Genomic DNA, 15,205 nt, shown 5'->3' with positions numbered 1-15,205 from the left:
GTTGCTCAGCACCCCCAAGCAGAGCGTGGAAACATCCTCTGGTGCCCTCCCTTCAGATACTGRTAGACATTGAGGAGGTCCCCTCTCAGTTGTCTCTTTTCAAGGCTGAACAAGCCCAATTCTCTCAGTCTTTTCTCATAAGAGACATGCTCCATCTGACCATTCATCCTCGTTGCATTCCACTTGTCACTCCAGGAGTTTTGCCTCTTGTACTGAGGAACCAAGAACCAAACACATCACTTTAGATGTAGTCTGACCAGGGCTGAGTAGAGGGGCAGGATCACCTCCCTTGAGCTGCCGGCGATGCTCTTCCCAATGCACCCTAAGATTCCATTGACCTTCTTGGCCACAAGGATATGGTGGCTCAGGGGCAGCTTGTTGTCCACCAGGACCCCCAGGTCTTTCTCTGCAGAGCTGCTTTCCAGAAAGTCAGTGGTAATGGTAAGCTTTAACCCCAAAGAGTAGAACCTGATGTATGTCTGTATTTTTTGCCCCTTCCTTTGTTTCAGTGAAGAACTTGGAAACTGAAAAAAAAAAAAAAAAAAGCACCCAGTTATTATGGATCATTTTTGGTCATGAAATAGTCTATGGTGAGACTTTGCTTACTGCATTTTGGGGCAGAGGTGTCATGCCCACCTATAGTTTAGCATTTTAAATATTCTTTTGGGTCTCATCTGAATTTCCCATGAGCATTTCACCTGTGGTGGAACAGTTCCAGAACAATTGCACAGSGAAGTCAGAGTTATATAAATGGTCTCAAAACATTTATAAGTGTACCTTCACAAATATAGTAAAAATATGTTTCAAACTCCTGTAGACCCATGCTCCTAGATGGCTTTGCTTTGAGTCTTCTCACAAGACCACATTTGAATAGTTTATTCTTCCTTATGGTCCTGTGATGCTACCATTTCTTATGGTTTTATTGCTTCCATTTGATTACAGCAAAGTTTCAGTGATGCGACTGTTTTTCTTTGCATATTGGTGAACTTGTATAATTGCCCTCCAATTACAGTAACTAACAATTGGATCAAATATTATTGATTCAGGGTAAAGACACATAATTATATTGCATTCTTTGTACCTTGAACTCCAGCTTACCTTAGGACTGTTGCTGATCTTTGCAGTGAACATCTGTTCAGGTTCTGCTTTCATCTTTTATTTTCAGAATAAATGTGAAATTTTATCTGAGATAAGGGCTTTTTTTTGTGGAAAATAATCTTATTGTTGGGTAACATCAGGATCTTCTGTAAGAACCATGCACACTGAATTAAGCAGTTGCTTCATATGCAGCAGTTCATTTTCTGAACGCAGGTAGAGGGTATTGCATGAAATATTTCTCTTACACATTCCACCAGCATGGACACTTCAATAATGCTTTGACTTCTGTGTTATGTTTGRTTTTCATGCTTGTTCAGGTGCACTCAAGCTGTTGAAGAGAACAGACAAGCAGACACAGGACTAGGCAGAYTGTGGCCCATGGAGTTCACCCTGTGTTTCCTTAGAAAGCCATCTCAGGGCCTCAGATAGCTCAAAATATTCCTTCTGAGGAAATGCGCATTTTAGTCAAGCAATGTACTTAGTCTTAGTCAGACAACATTTTTCCCAGAGACTGTTATCTCTTGGTTTGTCTGTGTCAGAACAGGATGTATTCAGAGAGAACAATGGTAAGAGAAAGGTAGGTACAGACTTTGCTATCTGCAGACATCAGAAGGAAACTGACCTGCTTTCCAATATGTTTGTCCTGTAGCTCTTATCAACTGTAAAAGTGGCTGAGCAACACAACTGATCTTTTGGAGAATCAAAGTGTTTCAGCCAGTGAGCTTTACTCTTGGTGATTGTTTTAATCTTATACTTGTTCTTGAAATGTATGTGGCATGATCAATAATTTAAAGCTCAATAAGACTATTGCACTTTGGATTTGTGCTGGCTGTCGGGCACTGATCTGGTTGTGTAATTCCTGCTGTAACACAAGATATACAGGTGTATACCTATACAGGCACAGGTCCAAAATCAGCTCATTCTGTTCTCAGARAGTGGTGACAAGAGTGCAAGACCTGTATAGGCTAAAGAAAGGTTAGTTGCATTTACCTGGGTAGTGGGAGAAAATAGAGTCATGGAATGCTTTGGGTTGGAAGGGACTTTAATGATCATCTAATTCCAAAGACACCTTGCACTAAACCAGGTTGCTCAGAGCCACATCCAACCTGGCCTTGAACATTTCCAGGGACAGAACATCCACATATTCTTTTATATAAAATATATACTTTGGTCATTTTATAATAATCTGCTGCTTGTATATTCTCCACAGGTRAGATGCTAAGTGTCTCAGCTATTTCACTGTCTATTCACTTTTATATTTAACAATTCAAATACCAAAAGTAGGGAAGTAAAAAAAAAAAATTGAGCAAGGGTTGATTTGATCTGTTTGTTAGTTTTCTCTTTGCAACAACCTTTTCCCTTCCCTAGACAAGCCTGGAAATTAGGGTGCACTCTTTTTAGTGCACATAATAWTTTAAACTGAAACCTTTTTGTTTCATTGTGCATCATGATGACAAAAAGTAATGCTGCAGCTCACTTTTAAACAGCTAGTTTTTTTCAAATAAGAGAGTTGGGGTCATGCTCTAGACTGAGGCATTTGAATCAGACGGTTCATGCTTCAGGTCATGCATGGCTGCTGCTGTGTCTCAGACTGTCTCTTTCACCTCTTCCTTCAGTGTCTTGGATACACAGGTACCCTTCAAATATTCTGGTACCAAAATTTAACCAAGAGAAACTTCAGGGCATTCTCTCAGAGGTCAACATTAGAATGTGACAATTGTTGAACCGTGTCAATGTTGTGGCTTTGTTCGTGCTAGAAAGAAACAGCAGGCAGGGCTGATAATGCTATTTAGAATATTGTGTAGACCTATTTTAAAAGGTACCTACTATAAAATAATTGCAGCAGGTTYAATGTGGTTTTTTTTTAAAGATGTATTAACTGTTCTTGATCAAACTTGGAGCAACCTGAGGCTACTGTGACTTAAGCAGGAGCCAGGTCAGCTTGTGCTTGATGTTCCTTATTCTTTCTGCCCCTTGCACATGTGTAGAAACAGATCCAGAGACAGGCATCCAGCCAGGGATGCATCTGCTGGTAAAAGCGGAGGTGAAAATGAGGGAAGGAGMCCGGTTATCAAAAAAATCTGATTTTGCTGGTGCTGGCCCTGATGGCAGTGGTAGTTAATATGTGACTAACAGGAGAGCTAAGAGCCTTGTGGGAGAGAAGAAAGTAACATAATGGCTATGATCCTTCATAATGGGCATGGATATGTTATACATAGTTATGTATGACTAGTCCTTGCAAATATACTAATTTTCCAAAGCATAGATATGACTGCCTGTAGTAATTCCTCAAAGCCCTAACCTGGGCTATGTAGTAATCTTTTTATGGCAGAGGTTTCTCTCAGTTACTTTCTAATCTTRGTTCGGCCTTTTGGCCTTTTGCCCTTAAAAATTGTTATTTCATTACAGATCAAATATCAGTCAGTGTTAAGTCTTGACTGTATGAAAAAGGTAGGGCTGAAAATTCCCACCAGCACTCCCAAAGGTACAAGCTAGAGCATGTAACTGAAATAGTGGAAATAATTAACCAGAACAATCCACTCTAGGATCCAAGGTACACAGAATTGCACTCGTTGTTCTGTTGTCTTGGTATGAGATGCCATGCCTACTTTCCTCGCTCTGATGGTTCTCTAGGCTTGGAGATACAATTACTCTGATTCCTTGGCCTGAATCCTACTTCTAATGGAAGTAAGTGACTGACATAGTCTGATTTCAGATACCCTGTAGTGTAGCTGATATTGTGAAATTAAGCTGTCTTTTCTTCTACTCTGTACTCCTAGAAAAATAACTGGGAGCTACTTCTGACCACATTCTCACAGATGCTTTTTCTGAAGCACTTCCCAGAGACAGCTTCTGAGAGTTGTTAAAATCAAAYGGGCTGTGTGCACAAATGAGACTGCACATAAAAAATACAGAAATGGAATTAACAACTCTGGTTTACATGGAATCCTGCATACATRATGTGAAAAATATTATCCATGGTTTTGGCCAGTTGCTACAACATTTTATTCTTGCAATAGGTAAACTAATATAATTAACATACCATTTAGAGTGTAGCAATGTTCTGATTTTCACTGTCTTCCCCACTGATGTTCTTATAATACTTAAAAATCACCTGTTGAAGTAACTTTTAATAAAGCTTGTGAAAGTTTGATTTCTGCTATTTCACATGTGACTTCCTGGGGGGCAGGGGTTGTGTTTCGGTTGGGCTATATTAGCCTAAAAAGCAGCATAGTGAGCAAGCAACTGGTTGTTGTCAGTGCTTATATCCATAACCTTGCCTTCTGGGCAGCTCTCTGCTGCATCAGGAGGCTGGAGCATCCTCATCTATTGCTCCAGGAGGCTGGAGCATCCTCACAAACCCCTGCTTGTTGTAAAATGTTGTCAGTTGAATATCTGTGTACTACCAAAATAAATACTGCAGTTCTTCCTAGAGGTGTGTGCTGAAAAAAATAAAGAAACTTTGATAGCTTGAGATGTTCTGTAAGACACAAGACTATGCAAGGTTTAACCATAAAACATACAAGTGAAGAACTCACTGCTGCTATYTGATTCCACAGATCAATGCAAACAGATAAAAAGGATTAAACCAGCCATAGAAACAAGCAAACACCATGCTGCTGCTGGAGGCTGTTGCTTTTCCTGCTGGCTTTATGGGTTGTCAAAGATGAGTTTTACTGGCAAAATTAGATTATAGGCAAAAGGTTTATGATGACTTACCTATTCTTTCATCATATTTTCCTTATATTGCATCATTATTTTAGGTTTTGGATAAAAGACAAATCCGTAAGTATCCTGGGAAAGTACYGCTGTATATTTACTCTTTTCTAATACTAAGAGTACTGGGGTAGAAGGAGCCATAGACAAATACAACATAAAACTTACATAAGCCATTCTTAAAAAATCTACCCTTTTGTGTAACTTAACAGCTTTAAGGAGTCATATTTCTAGCCCTGCCACTGCATGCAATCAGAATGGTGATTAATTTGCTTGTAGCATACTTTACTTCTAACCTGCAGCCCCACTGTCAAACCTTCACATTCTTTGCCTTGGATTAATGGACATTGGTCATGGCGTGTTGATCCTTTCCATCACAAGCTGCTGATGCTCCSTAACTGCTCTGCAGTTTTCACTGCCAAAAGGTGTCTTCCTTCTGCACCGTGACTGCACATTACGGCTGTGTTTGATGCAGCATGTGAAGATACCTTCCAAGTGGGATGYCATCATGAAGTGCAGACAGCAGGTGACTTCAGTTAGTGATTCAATGAGGCACCTTCTGAAGACTCAGTTGTGAGCCCATCAGGTGTTTCTGTCAGTTGGTTCTTTTTAGAGCAAGGCAGTAAGCAGTGGTTAAATTGCTGTAGTTAAGAACATTTTGTAACACTGCCTTGGGAGACAGGTGCCAGCATTAGCTGTTATCGGTGCTTATGTTATTTCCTAATAGCTCATTTGAAATTCAGGTTTTGAAGAACCACAAAGACTGTACAATACAGGATATATATAACTCAGGTGGGAAAATGTTCTGGATATCTTAATATATTTGACTAATTCTGAAACCTAGTTTCAGAGGAAATTGCTTAAAATGAATTCTGAGTCAAATGGGGAAAAGGGGAACTTTTATTGACAGTACTTTCAGAATTAAAAAATTCTTGTGCAGTTCAGCCGCMAAATCATCATTCTGTATTTTCCTTGGTTCTGTTAATCTTTCAGATGGGGACAAGAAAGGGAAAACTTGATGGGCCCAGATCTCCTAAAATTTGGGGAATGTAAGCTTGATAAAATAGACCATTTCATATGGAAGGAACCTATAATCAGCATCTAATCCAGTTTCCTAAGCCAGTTCAGGGCTGACCAGGTTAAAGCCTGGTATTACAGGCATTGTCTAAATGCCTCTTAAACACTGTCAGGCTTGGGGCATCCCTTTCTTAGCAAAGAGAAGCTTCCTGATGTCCAGACCAAACCTTCCTYGGTGCAGCTTTGAACCATTTTCACATGTCCTGTCACTGGATATCAGGGAGAAGAGCTCAGCACCTCCCTCTCCACTGACCAGCTGGTGATGCTGTGTTTGATGCATCCCAAGATGCCAGGGCACACTGCTGTCTCACACTGAACCCGCGGCCAACCACATCCCTGTCTGCAGGGCTGCTTTCCAGCCACTCTCCCAATATATACTTTCATCCAATGTTATTCCATCCTAGATGCAGAATMTGGCATTTCAGCTTGGAAAATTGCATCCCATTAATTGTAGCCAAATGCTCCAATTTATGTAGAGCCCTCTCCAAGGCCTCTTGTCCCTCAAGAGTCAGCAACACCTCCCGGTTTGGTATCATCAGCAAACTTGCTAATGGTGCAATTCAACTSCTGCATCCAGATTGTTGATAAAATACACTGAACAGAACAGGCTCTGGAATTGAACCACAAGGAACACCAGTGTTATTCCTCAACTGGTGCCAGTTGCCAGCCTGATAGATGTAGCTCCATTCACTAAAATCCTTCAGCCTGTTCTGTCCTTCAGCCAGTCCTTCACCCAGAGCAGCCATGAACCTRCTTATCCCATAGTTGGGCAAATTGTCCAGAAGGATGCTCTGAGGGACAGTATCAAAAGCCTTACTAAAATCCAGAAAGAATGTGACCAGAAGGACAAGGGTGATTGTCCCCCTGTACTCAGTACTGGTGAGGATTTGAGGTACACACACCTCAAATCCTGTGTCCAGTTTTGGGCCCCTCATTGTCAGTATGTTTTGCATACACTGTTTGTTGACCAAAGATTTTTATTTCTATAAAAGTATCACTGAGTTATCTGATCTTCCTCATTTATTCTCACATTTACTATCTTTAAAAAAAAAAAGTGAAAAATCAAGTAAAGTAACATTTTTCATCTTTGGTTACATAGAACTACTACTAGTGCATGCTCAGATACCTTGGAGTGGCTGGATGGCGGACACTTCCATAATTGTTCGTTAATTTTTAAAGCAGAAAGTGAAGGAAATGAGATTTTTAGTGAAGGACCTTAACTTACTGCACTACTGGAAAGAACAAGTTTGTGCAAACCAAACAAGCAATGGTATTGGCATGGTCTTTGTCTGTCCTCTCAATGAAATAATCTTAAGAGGGCTTGCACTAACTGTGTAAGATATTGCTGGTATTAAATTTGGGTGAAAAGTRCATGGTCAAACATCCTCACTCATCATAAAGGGACTGAATTAACATGATTAAATCTTTTTAGTGTCTCATTTTTGCAGTTGTTAATGTTTTGAAGTATTTATTAGGAAAAGGAAATGCAGTTCTATCTTCATGGAAAAAGTAGTGTTTTTCTTTGCCCTGGTTTAACCAAGCCCTGAAGCACAGACTCGAATCCTTTGGGAATTACTTAAGGGCTCAGAGCAGTAAATCCCATTACTGAGGATTTAGGGGTAGATTAGATAACCACAAGAAGTCACAGTTGCTTCATAGATATAAGAGAAGAAGTCATATCTGAAAAAACTCCTCTMTTTAGAGGAAAGCTGGCAAAAATTAAGGTTGTTCCTAGTTTATGGAAAAAAAAATGAGCTTGACATGGATTTTCAATGTGAAATGCATGCAAAAGTAGGCATGACACAAGGGAACAGTCTCTTAAAGGGAAGAGAGTACAAATTCTGCTTTTTATTGGGCTATTTGTGGAATTTTTAAAGTGGTTCTCAGCTTGCTGAAGACAATCCTTTTGTAAATCCATTTATTCCATAAGGTTAGACAAGGAATTAATTTGATACTGCATATTTCACATGGTATTTTGAAGATCTATTTGATATCTCATCTGGTTATCATACTTCCTGCATTCTAAAACATTTGCCTTCTGAAGCAACTGCTTTAAAAATCTAGTATGGGTAGTAAAAGTAGCCATTTTCACTGTCATTTCACTGTTAATAATTTCCTATTGTTTCTATATCTTGTGAGTAGATCACGCTAATCCTACCTTATTTGAAATCTGCTTGCAATACATATTGAACTCCAGATGTGGAGCGTGATTTAGTTAAATCTTGTTGGTTACTTCAGTTTTCTTCTCCCAGTAAGTAAACAAAGTTATCTTTAAGGGAGTCCTTTGCAATTTGATGAGTTCAGGTAAATCTATTCTACAATTAAAAGGAAAAACCACAAACCCTTTGTTTATGCAATCATAGGTTTTCTTGCTCAGTCTGTATTAATTCCTTGAATATAAAAGGCTTAATCCAGATCTAACTCTCAGAATGAAATAATAGTCAAAGTATTTACACACACACCCACCCCCATTTATTGTAGTGGGCATTTATTGTAGTTTTTTCCTGGTTATTTAGAAGTTTATCCACCACTAAAATCTATGTTACGCCTTCATGTACTTCATGGAGTAACAGTTGAAAGTTACCTGGAAAATRCTTTGACTGAACTATTTTACTTTTTACACTGATCACAGTTACAATTGACACTTGTCCTCCACCTTGGGCCCCTGGTGAGCAGCAGTCTGGTGCAATGAGCTTGACTTCACTGGTTGGAGCCAGTCTCGAACAACAGCAGCACTAGAATTCCTGYACTGGATGACTGTGTTCTCCAGATGTGATCTGGTGCAGTTGCAACACTACTTCAGCAGAAGTAATGGATCTCCTTGGATTCCAAAGTCCATTCCCATGCCAGGGAAAATTTTGGAAACCTGAAATATGGTATCTACTAGCCTCTCTCCATGCTGGAGAACTGGAAGAGAGACCTCTGTTGTTGAAGCAGGACTGCAGCAAAACCAAACAGGGCCATAAATGTATCTCACACTACTTTAGCTGCTAAATGGGAAAGGGGATTGAGCAAGAACCATCTGTGGTACATCAAGCCTTTACTTGAAAGCTGTGGGAGTGAAAATCACTAGGCAAGAGAGTCTCCAAGTTACCATGGCATCTTTGATTTACAGGCACTTGCAGGATATGACCAAATCTGGAAACCAACTAACTTCCATAACTCCAGGTAACGAAGCCTCTCCTGGGCCCTTGTCTGTGCATTTTTTTTTTAGTTTTTGGATTGTGCTGAATGAGCAGAATCACCAGGTCTTCAGGCTTTTGACAAAGGGAACATTTCTTATGCAGACGTGCCTCTGGGCTATGGAGCTGCTTGAGTACATCCTGCCTGACTGGAGTAGTGAACAGAGTTGTGCTTCCCTGGCCTGCTGTTGTTTCCTCTGGTCTCACGGAATGACATCACATGGAAGAATGCTTTTTTTTTTCCTTCTCCCATTCTGCCAAACTTATGACACTCCCTCGTAAACTATAGTTGCAAAACAAGTACACAGATACAGTTTCAAGCGTGAGACTTCATTAAACATGAAGTACTGATGCCAGACTACAGAGCCACACCCCTTCCCATCTCTAGCTGTCACATGTTGAATCTTTGCTCCTGGATCAGCATTTACAACATTGAACTTCAGCTTGGACTCACATGGAACCATCCACCTAATCTTTCTTGGCTTATTGCCACATCTAATTCATAATGCCAGTGGCTTTTGTGTATAATAAGGTATTGGAATATACTTGGTGGAAAAGATGATTTAGCTTTCTAGTCGGAGGTTGCCTGTGAATTGAATAATGCTGTGTAACAACCAGTAATRTTGACGAATGACTACTGAGGCAGTTACCTACTCTCTCATTCTCTTGTCTAGTCGGGGTATTCAACCTCTGGAAGAAGATTAGGACCATGCTGTATTTTTTCTCCTCCTGGAAATAGCAGTAAGGAAAAGAGAATATACATTATCATGGAGTAAAAGCCAATCTTGTTCACTTGGCCTTATGGATCACTTCATCCACTGAGAGCTGAGAAAAGAGAAGTGTGAGTAAGGCTGATGAATGTAATTGTCAATTGTCACCACTCTTTCTTGGGCTCTGTATGGCCAATCTCTGCAGTCAATTTTCCACACACTTTTTTTTTTTTCTCAGTGATAAGTTTTTGTATCCTCTAATAGGCCTCTGTTAGTGGCAAAATAACAGAATCACTTTCTGACTAAATGCACAGCTCCTACTAGAGTCAGATCACCCTCGAGGTCTTCAACATATTCAGGAGTGCTTGATTTCAGACTYATGCATAACTGCATGGACCTGTGTCTGATTTACTAGCAACCGTAAAGTATTGCCAGTGGCTCACAGAAGCCAAAAGTGATCATGTAACATTCTTGTTGATGTTGCAGAAAAGAATGAAGAATAAAATAGAGGAAAAAAAATAATAAAAAGGAAGGAAATAAAAAGAAAGGCTTGTGATTGAATCTGATGTTTTTGGAAATGTATGTTGAAMCTTTATGTGGTTCCCTGTGTCTTCACATGCAAATGGCAGCTGAGTCTTCTGAATGATAGATGCTCACTCCTAAGCAACTGACTTTCTACCCACAGATGCAAAACAGTGACCTCTGATCTTCAATGCTTCCTTATTGAAACCCTCCACTTCCCTCTTCCTTGACTTTCAGAAACTGATTATCTTCCTTACTGCTGAGGGGAAGAAACCAACACAAACTTCCCACCCTGAAAGTCTTGGCAGTTTGCTGCATTTTCAGCATAATTGTCTGCCCACAGTAATTTTCTTCTTGTGGATGCGGACACCTAGGAAAATGTGGTTTTGTGTCACTAGAAAAGAGCTAGTAAAGGAGCTACATGTGCTACATTTCTAACACTCCTTTTAGATTCATATTGGTGATTGTTGGGTACTAGGAAATGCAGATGTGTTCTCAGGTTTAGGACTTAAATTCAAAGAAGCAAATGCAGCCTGAGAACCCATCAGTCTAGAGAAGGGAATGTTTTCCTGGACATGCATACTCCTCTTGTTTAAGAGGTGACAGTTCACATGCAGAGCTCTGTTAGCACAGGGGAGTTGMACACCCATGTGCAGCACAGTTGATATCTCCAGTGCACTCATGGTAAAGCTGCAGTAGATAAGGTGCTGCTCTGTATATGATAGCAGAAGGATTGTTGTGTTCCATTGGCTAATTACAAAGGGTGCTCTTCCTTGGTTCTAACGAAAGTATAGAACATGTTTTCATGTGTATTGATTTGATTTCTTTTCTGTTTCTTTTTCCTTATTAGCCCACTTCCATGGAGCTGCCAGAAGAGCTGTGTCAGCTGGCAGACATCCAGAAGCTGAGAAGGGAGAAAGCAATAAAAGACTAAAGAATGAATGAGGATAGTCTTTTGATCAAACCAGCCATGGCATTTAACAGAGAAACAATGCACAGAAGGATGGAAACTACAGAGATTATGGGGATTGCTTTCCCACAAACAAAAAAGCAGGATCTCAAATCACATCCTTCAACAATCAAGGATGTACTTTGTCAAAGCAGAGCTTGAAAATCAAAYTGACATGGTAAAATCTGTGGAAGGACCTTAAACTGAACTCAGGTGGACTGTATGAATTTAATTTCTGACACAGGCAACTTGAACTTAGATAGAGTGTTTGGAGACATCAAGGTGAAAAAAGGGGCTATATCTCTTGCACAGGTGTCAAACAAAAGCTCCTGACTTCATCATATTGGGTAATTCAACATCCCATTGCTGAATGGAAATAATGATGGTCTCACTTTCAGAGGAAATTCCTGCTGTATCCGTTCTTTTCTAGGTCTATTTTTGAGATCCATTTTTTTTCCAAGAGCTATTTTTGATTTTAAAGAGTGACTTCTATTTTTCTTGTATTGTTATTAGACCACTTTCTTAAATTGTTTCTTCTCTTACCTGCTGCAGCTATGTAAAATTCTCATTAGAGCAGCTTCCTACTGAAATTTGCAGACTACCAGCACCATTGTTTGCTAGCACTGCTGCATCCAACTCGTGTGGATAAGGCCGTTAACACCATTGTTCTGTGTGTCTATTGACAAGTGTGTGTAAATAGCAGTCCCACCCCAAGCAAAATAAGGTAGTAAGGTGAAACTACTATTCTACCACAGGTCAAAATGAATGTAGGCCATGCCTGAGTCCTGGAACATGCTTTCTGACATATCAGTGAACACTGATGAACATGGAATAGGGAAGAATGGAAAAGGTCAGTGGTCACTGAGCCAACCAGACTGCAGTCTGAGAACAATCKGGGCATTAGGCTGCAAATGTGGGAATGATACCAGGTTGGAAGGGAAGTGATGTCTGCATGTGAGTACATGCCAATACCTGTTCAAGTTTTCTTTGGATGTAAATTGGTGTGACTCTGCTTATGATGTACCTGCRCATTTAGAAAAATATTTTTAGGGGAAACATTGGCTTCTTGGTGTGTGGGGTTTTTTTCCCTCTCCCACAACGTACTAGACCAGCAGTATTTAAATAGGTCTTTATTTGAAACTAGAGGCAAGACTTGCTCACTTCTCAGAGACAGAAAAGCTGCCAAGGTTTTCTCCTTGTCATTTAACTGAAGCAGGACTTTTGCAAGCAGTGATAGGTTATCACAGATCAGTGGGGTAAAATGAGGAACATGCAGGCTGTTCCGTCTGACAGATCAAGAGCACTTAGGTTATATATCCACAACAAAAATCATCTGGGTCCCTCCAGTCCAATATCACAGAGAAAATGGTGATACATCAGGTAATGGCAGGAGGGAGGGAAGAGGAGCTGGGATATGAAGGCATCAAGTCTGCGACATAGAAGAGCAGTATGGAATGTCTCTGCAGGATACAAAGTAATTGTTGAGGCCACCCTTCTTAGTAAGAGACTGAGCTGCTTTGTCAGCCTCTTCCAAGGACTAAATCTCTGACTGGAACAGCATTATCATGGAATAAGGATTTCCAGAGAGGGACTTTGCAGGCTAATTGCATCTGTGCCAGTATAATGATTCAAGCAACAAAACTTTCTTGGGTAAATATGGGTGCAGCTTTTCCTTTGGTTCTCTTTTGAGAATGGGATAAAGAAAAGAAATACATTGGAATGGAGTCATCACTCATTGATGCACAAAACTAAAAATTACTATTTTCTTAAGGACTTTTTTTTAATGGTCCATCAGCCAAAATGACGCTGCTCTGTTTGTCTAAGTGTGATCCTAACATGTAACCAAGTCACGCCTGCTTCCTAAATAATGCAATTCTCGGTTGTAGCTAGGGACACAATTAGCATCACTGGTCAAGGACAACTCTAATGAAGTTTCACTGGGACAGTAACAATGGTCTTATTTTTATTTCCAAGTAACTGTGAGGTGGTTTAAGCCCAGCTGGCAAGTATGCACCAAGTGGAACGAGGCAAGAGAATCGAAAGTAAAACGTGTAAGTTAGGAAAAGAACAGTTTACTAATTGAAAACAAAGKAAAATATAGTAATAAATAACAAGAAYGAAAATCAAAAGGGAAACAAACAAGCARTGTACAATACAATTGCTCACCCCATGCTGACCAATGCCAGATCCCTTTCMTGAATCCAGATCAGCCTCGCTTCCAGGTAAATCCCCTCAGTTATACTGGGCATRATGTTCCATGGTATGGAATATCCTTTTGGTCAGTTCAGGTCAGCTGTCCTGGCTGTGCACCCTCCCAGTTTTTTTTCTTCCTCAATGGCAGAGGATAAGACGTAACAAAAAAGTCCTTGACTTAGAATAAACACAGCTTAGCAAAACTCAAAACATCAGTTTTTCATTATGAATGCAAAACTCAGCACTGTCCCAGCTACTGAGAAATTAACTCCATCCCAGCCCAAACCAGGACACTGGTACCTACGCAGCACTGGAGTGACACAGCTGCAGAAGTACAGATTTCTATCGCTATGCAACAAGCGATCTGGATTAATCAACCATTTAAGGATTTCCTGTAAGTGTACTCCTGTTAATGGGTTTTGTGAGGCGGTGCTGAAGTGCTGATGGCCGCACCGTGTTTACACTACAAAAGCATCTTGGCAGTTGACCTTCAGGTCTATTTCGTCTCGAGCTCCTCTGATGCAGCTCTCAGTGCATGACAAAGCGAAAAGCGGTAGAACRCACCCAGCCTCACCAAATACCCCCACGTGTTAACCCTGCCAGCACCCCGCTTCCATAGCCGCCAGCCCCTCACCGCTCCCGTCAGCTGCGGGGAGCTGTCCGGGGGCCGCCGGGCCGCCACAAGCTGCGTAGTACGAAAGGGGGGCCTCCGGGACACCCACACACTCACGGCACCGGCTCCCCGCCCGCCCCGGGCCTGGGGGTGACAGCGGGAGGATCCCGGGACCCCAAAGGCGCTGGGMCCGCCCCGCGCCCCCCGCGGCGCCTCAAGGGCGAGCGAGCGTCACTTCCGCCACGCACCCGCCTCCCCGCGCCAGCATCGCGAGACCCCGCCCCGCCTCGCGCGAGACTCGCTGCCTCACCCGGCCGCATCGGCCGAGTCCCTTCGGCAATTTCCGTCACCGCCAGACCCTACCAATCGGTGGCAGGAGCGCATCGATGAGCAGGGGTCCCCCGCGGGGTCCCTGCGAGGCCGAGCCCCGCGGTGCGGGCACGGGGTCCGTGCGGCGGCCCCGACGGCGCGGGCGGGGTGGCGAGAACCAGCCGCGGGGCCGGGGCGGCGGGGAGGCATGCGGGGTTCGATTGATCAGGCCTGGGCATGGCGCCTCTCCTCCCCCCCGCCATGGCTCCCCGTGTCCCTGCTCCTCTCCTCTCAGTGAGCGAAAGTGGCCGCCGCCGCCGTCCCAGCGCCCGCAGCCGCCGCCTCCTCCTCAGCACCAGCGCGGGCGCCATCTTGGCGAGGCAGGAGCCGGGAGCGCCCCGCGGCAGGAGACAGGCAACGCCAGCCCCGGCAACGCGGGGCGAGAGGCCGGGTGGAGCAAGCGGGGGAGCGAGCCCGGGAGACACCCCCAGCCCCCCGCCGCCGCCGCCACCGCGTCGCCGCCGGGCCCGCTACCCAGGTGAGCCACCGCGGCCACTGCGCAAGGGCACGCCGGGCCGGGGCTACTGGAGGGGGCAGTGGGGGCGCCGGCCGGGCAGGCCGCGGTTTCACCCCCCGCGCCGACCGGCGGCCGCAGCAGCCGGGCCTCTTCTTAAAGAGACAGGCCCCTTCCCCGCCCTGCCCGCCGGATGCACCCCGCGGTACCGGCGGCCGTGGAGCCGCCGTTTTCCCCCCCAGTCCCGGTCCAAAGCGGCCGGCGGGCCCCGCCACGCGCGGGGGGGCCCTGTGCGGGGGGGTCGGCGGGGGGGCTGGGGCG

The 15,205-nt window shown here is 43.2% G+C and overlaps 2 protein-coding genes and 1 long non-coding RNA gene across 3 annotated transcripts in view; all 3 read left to right on the top strand.

The window, feature by feature from the left end:
* Positions 1 to 3,682: 3,682 nt before the first annotated feature.
* On the top strand, positions 3,683 to 13,764 carry LOC130573260 (uncharacterized). The gene is made up of 3 exons (XR_008965308.1): positions 3,683 to 3,786; positions 9,749 to 9,915; positions 11,157 to 13,764. It is a non-coding gene; the product is annotated as an uncharacterized LOC130573260 (long non-coding RNA).
* Positions 13,765 to 13,798: 34 nt separating this feature from the next.
* The window catches only part of LOC130572377 (basic salivary proline-rich protein 4-like), a 2,507-nt gene continuing 1,100 nt past the window's right edge, over positions 13,799 to 15,205 (top strand). The window contains exons 1-2 of the mRNA XM_057364045.1: positions 13,799 to 13,842; positions 14,243 to 14,908. Coding sequence (XP_057220028.1) covers positions 13,799 to 13,842; positions 14,243 to 14,908 — 710 coding nt within the window. The remainder of the gene's footprint in view (positions 13,843 to 14,242; positions 14,909 to 15,205) is intronic.
* The window catches only part of INO80 (INO80 complex ATPase subunit), a 61,818-nt gene continuing 61,455 nt past the window's right edge, over positions 14,843 to 15,205 (top strand). The window contains exon 1 of the mRNA XM_057365567.1: positions 14,843 to 14,908. The gene's annotated coding sequence lies outside the window, so the exon portion shown is untranslated. The remainder of the gene's footprint in view (positions 14,909 to 15,205) is intronic.

The sequence above is a fragment of the Malurus melanocephalus genome, unplaced genomic scaffold (genome assembly GCF_030028575.1).
Source record: "Malurus melanocephalus ecotype Western Australia unplaced genomic scaffold, MMel_1.1 scaffold_2, whole genome shotgun sequence".
Taxonomy (NCBI): Eukaryota; Metazoa; Chordata; class Aves; order Passeriformes; family Maluridae; genus Malurus; species Malurus melanocephalus.
The sequence above is the reverse complement of the archived record's forward strand: the minus strand, read 5'-3'. Positions and strand labels throughout refer to the sequence as shown.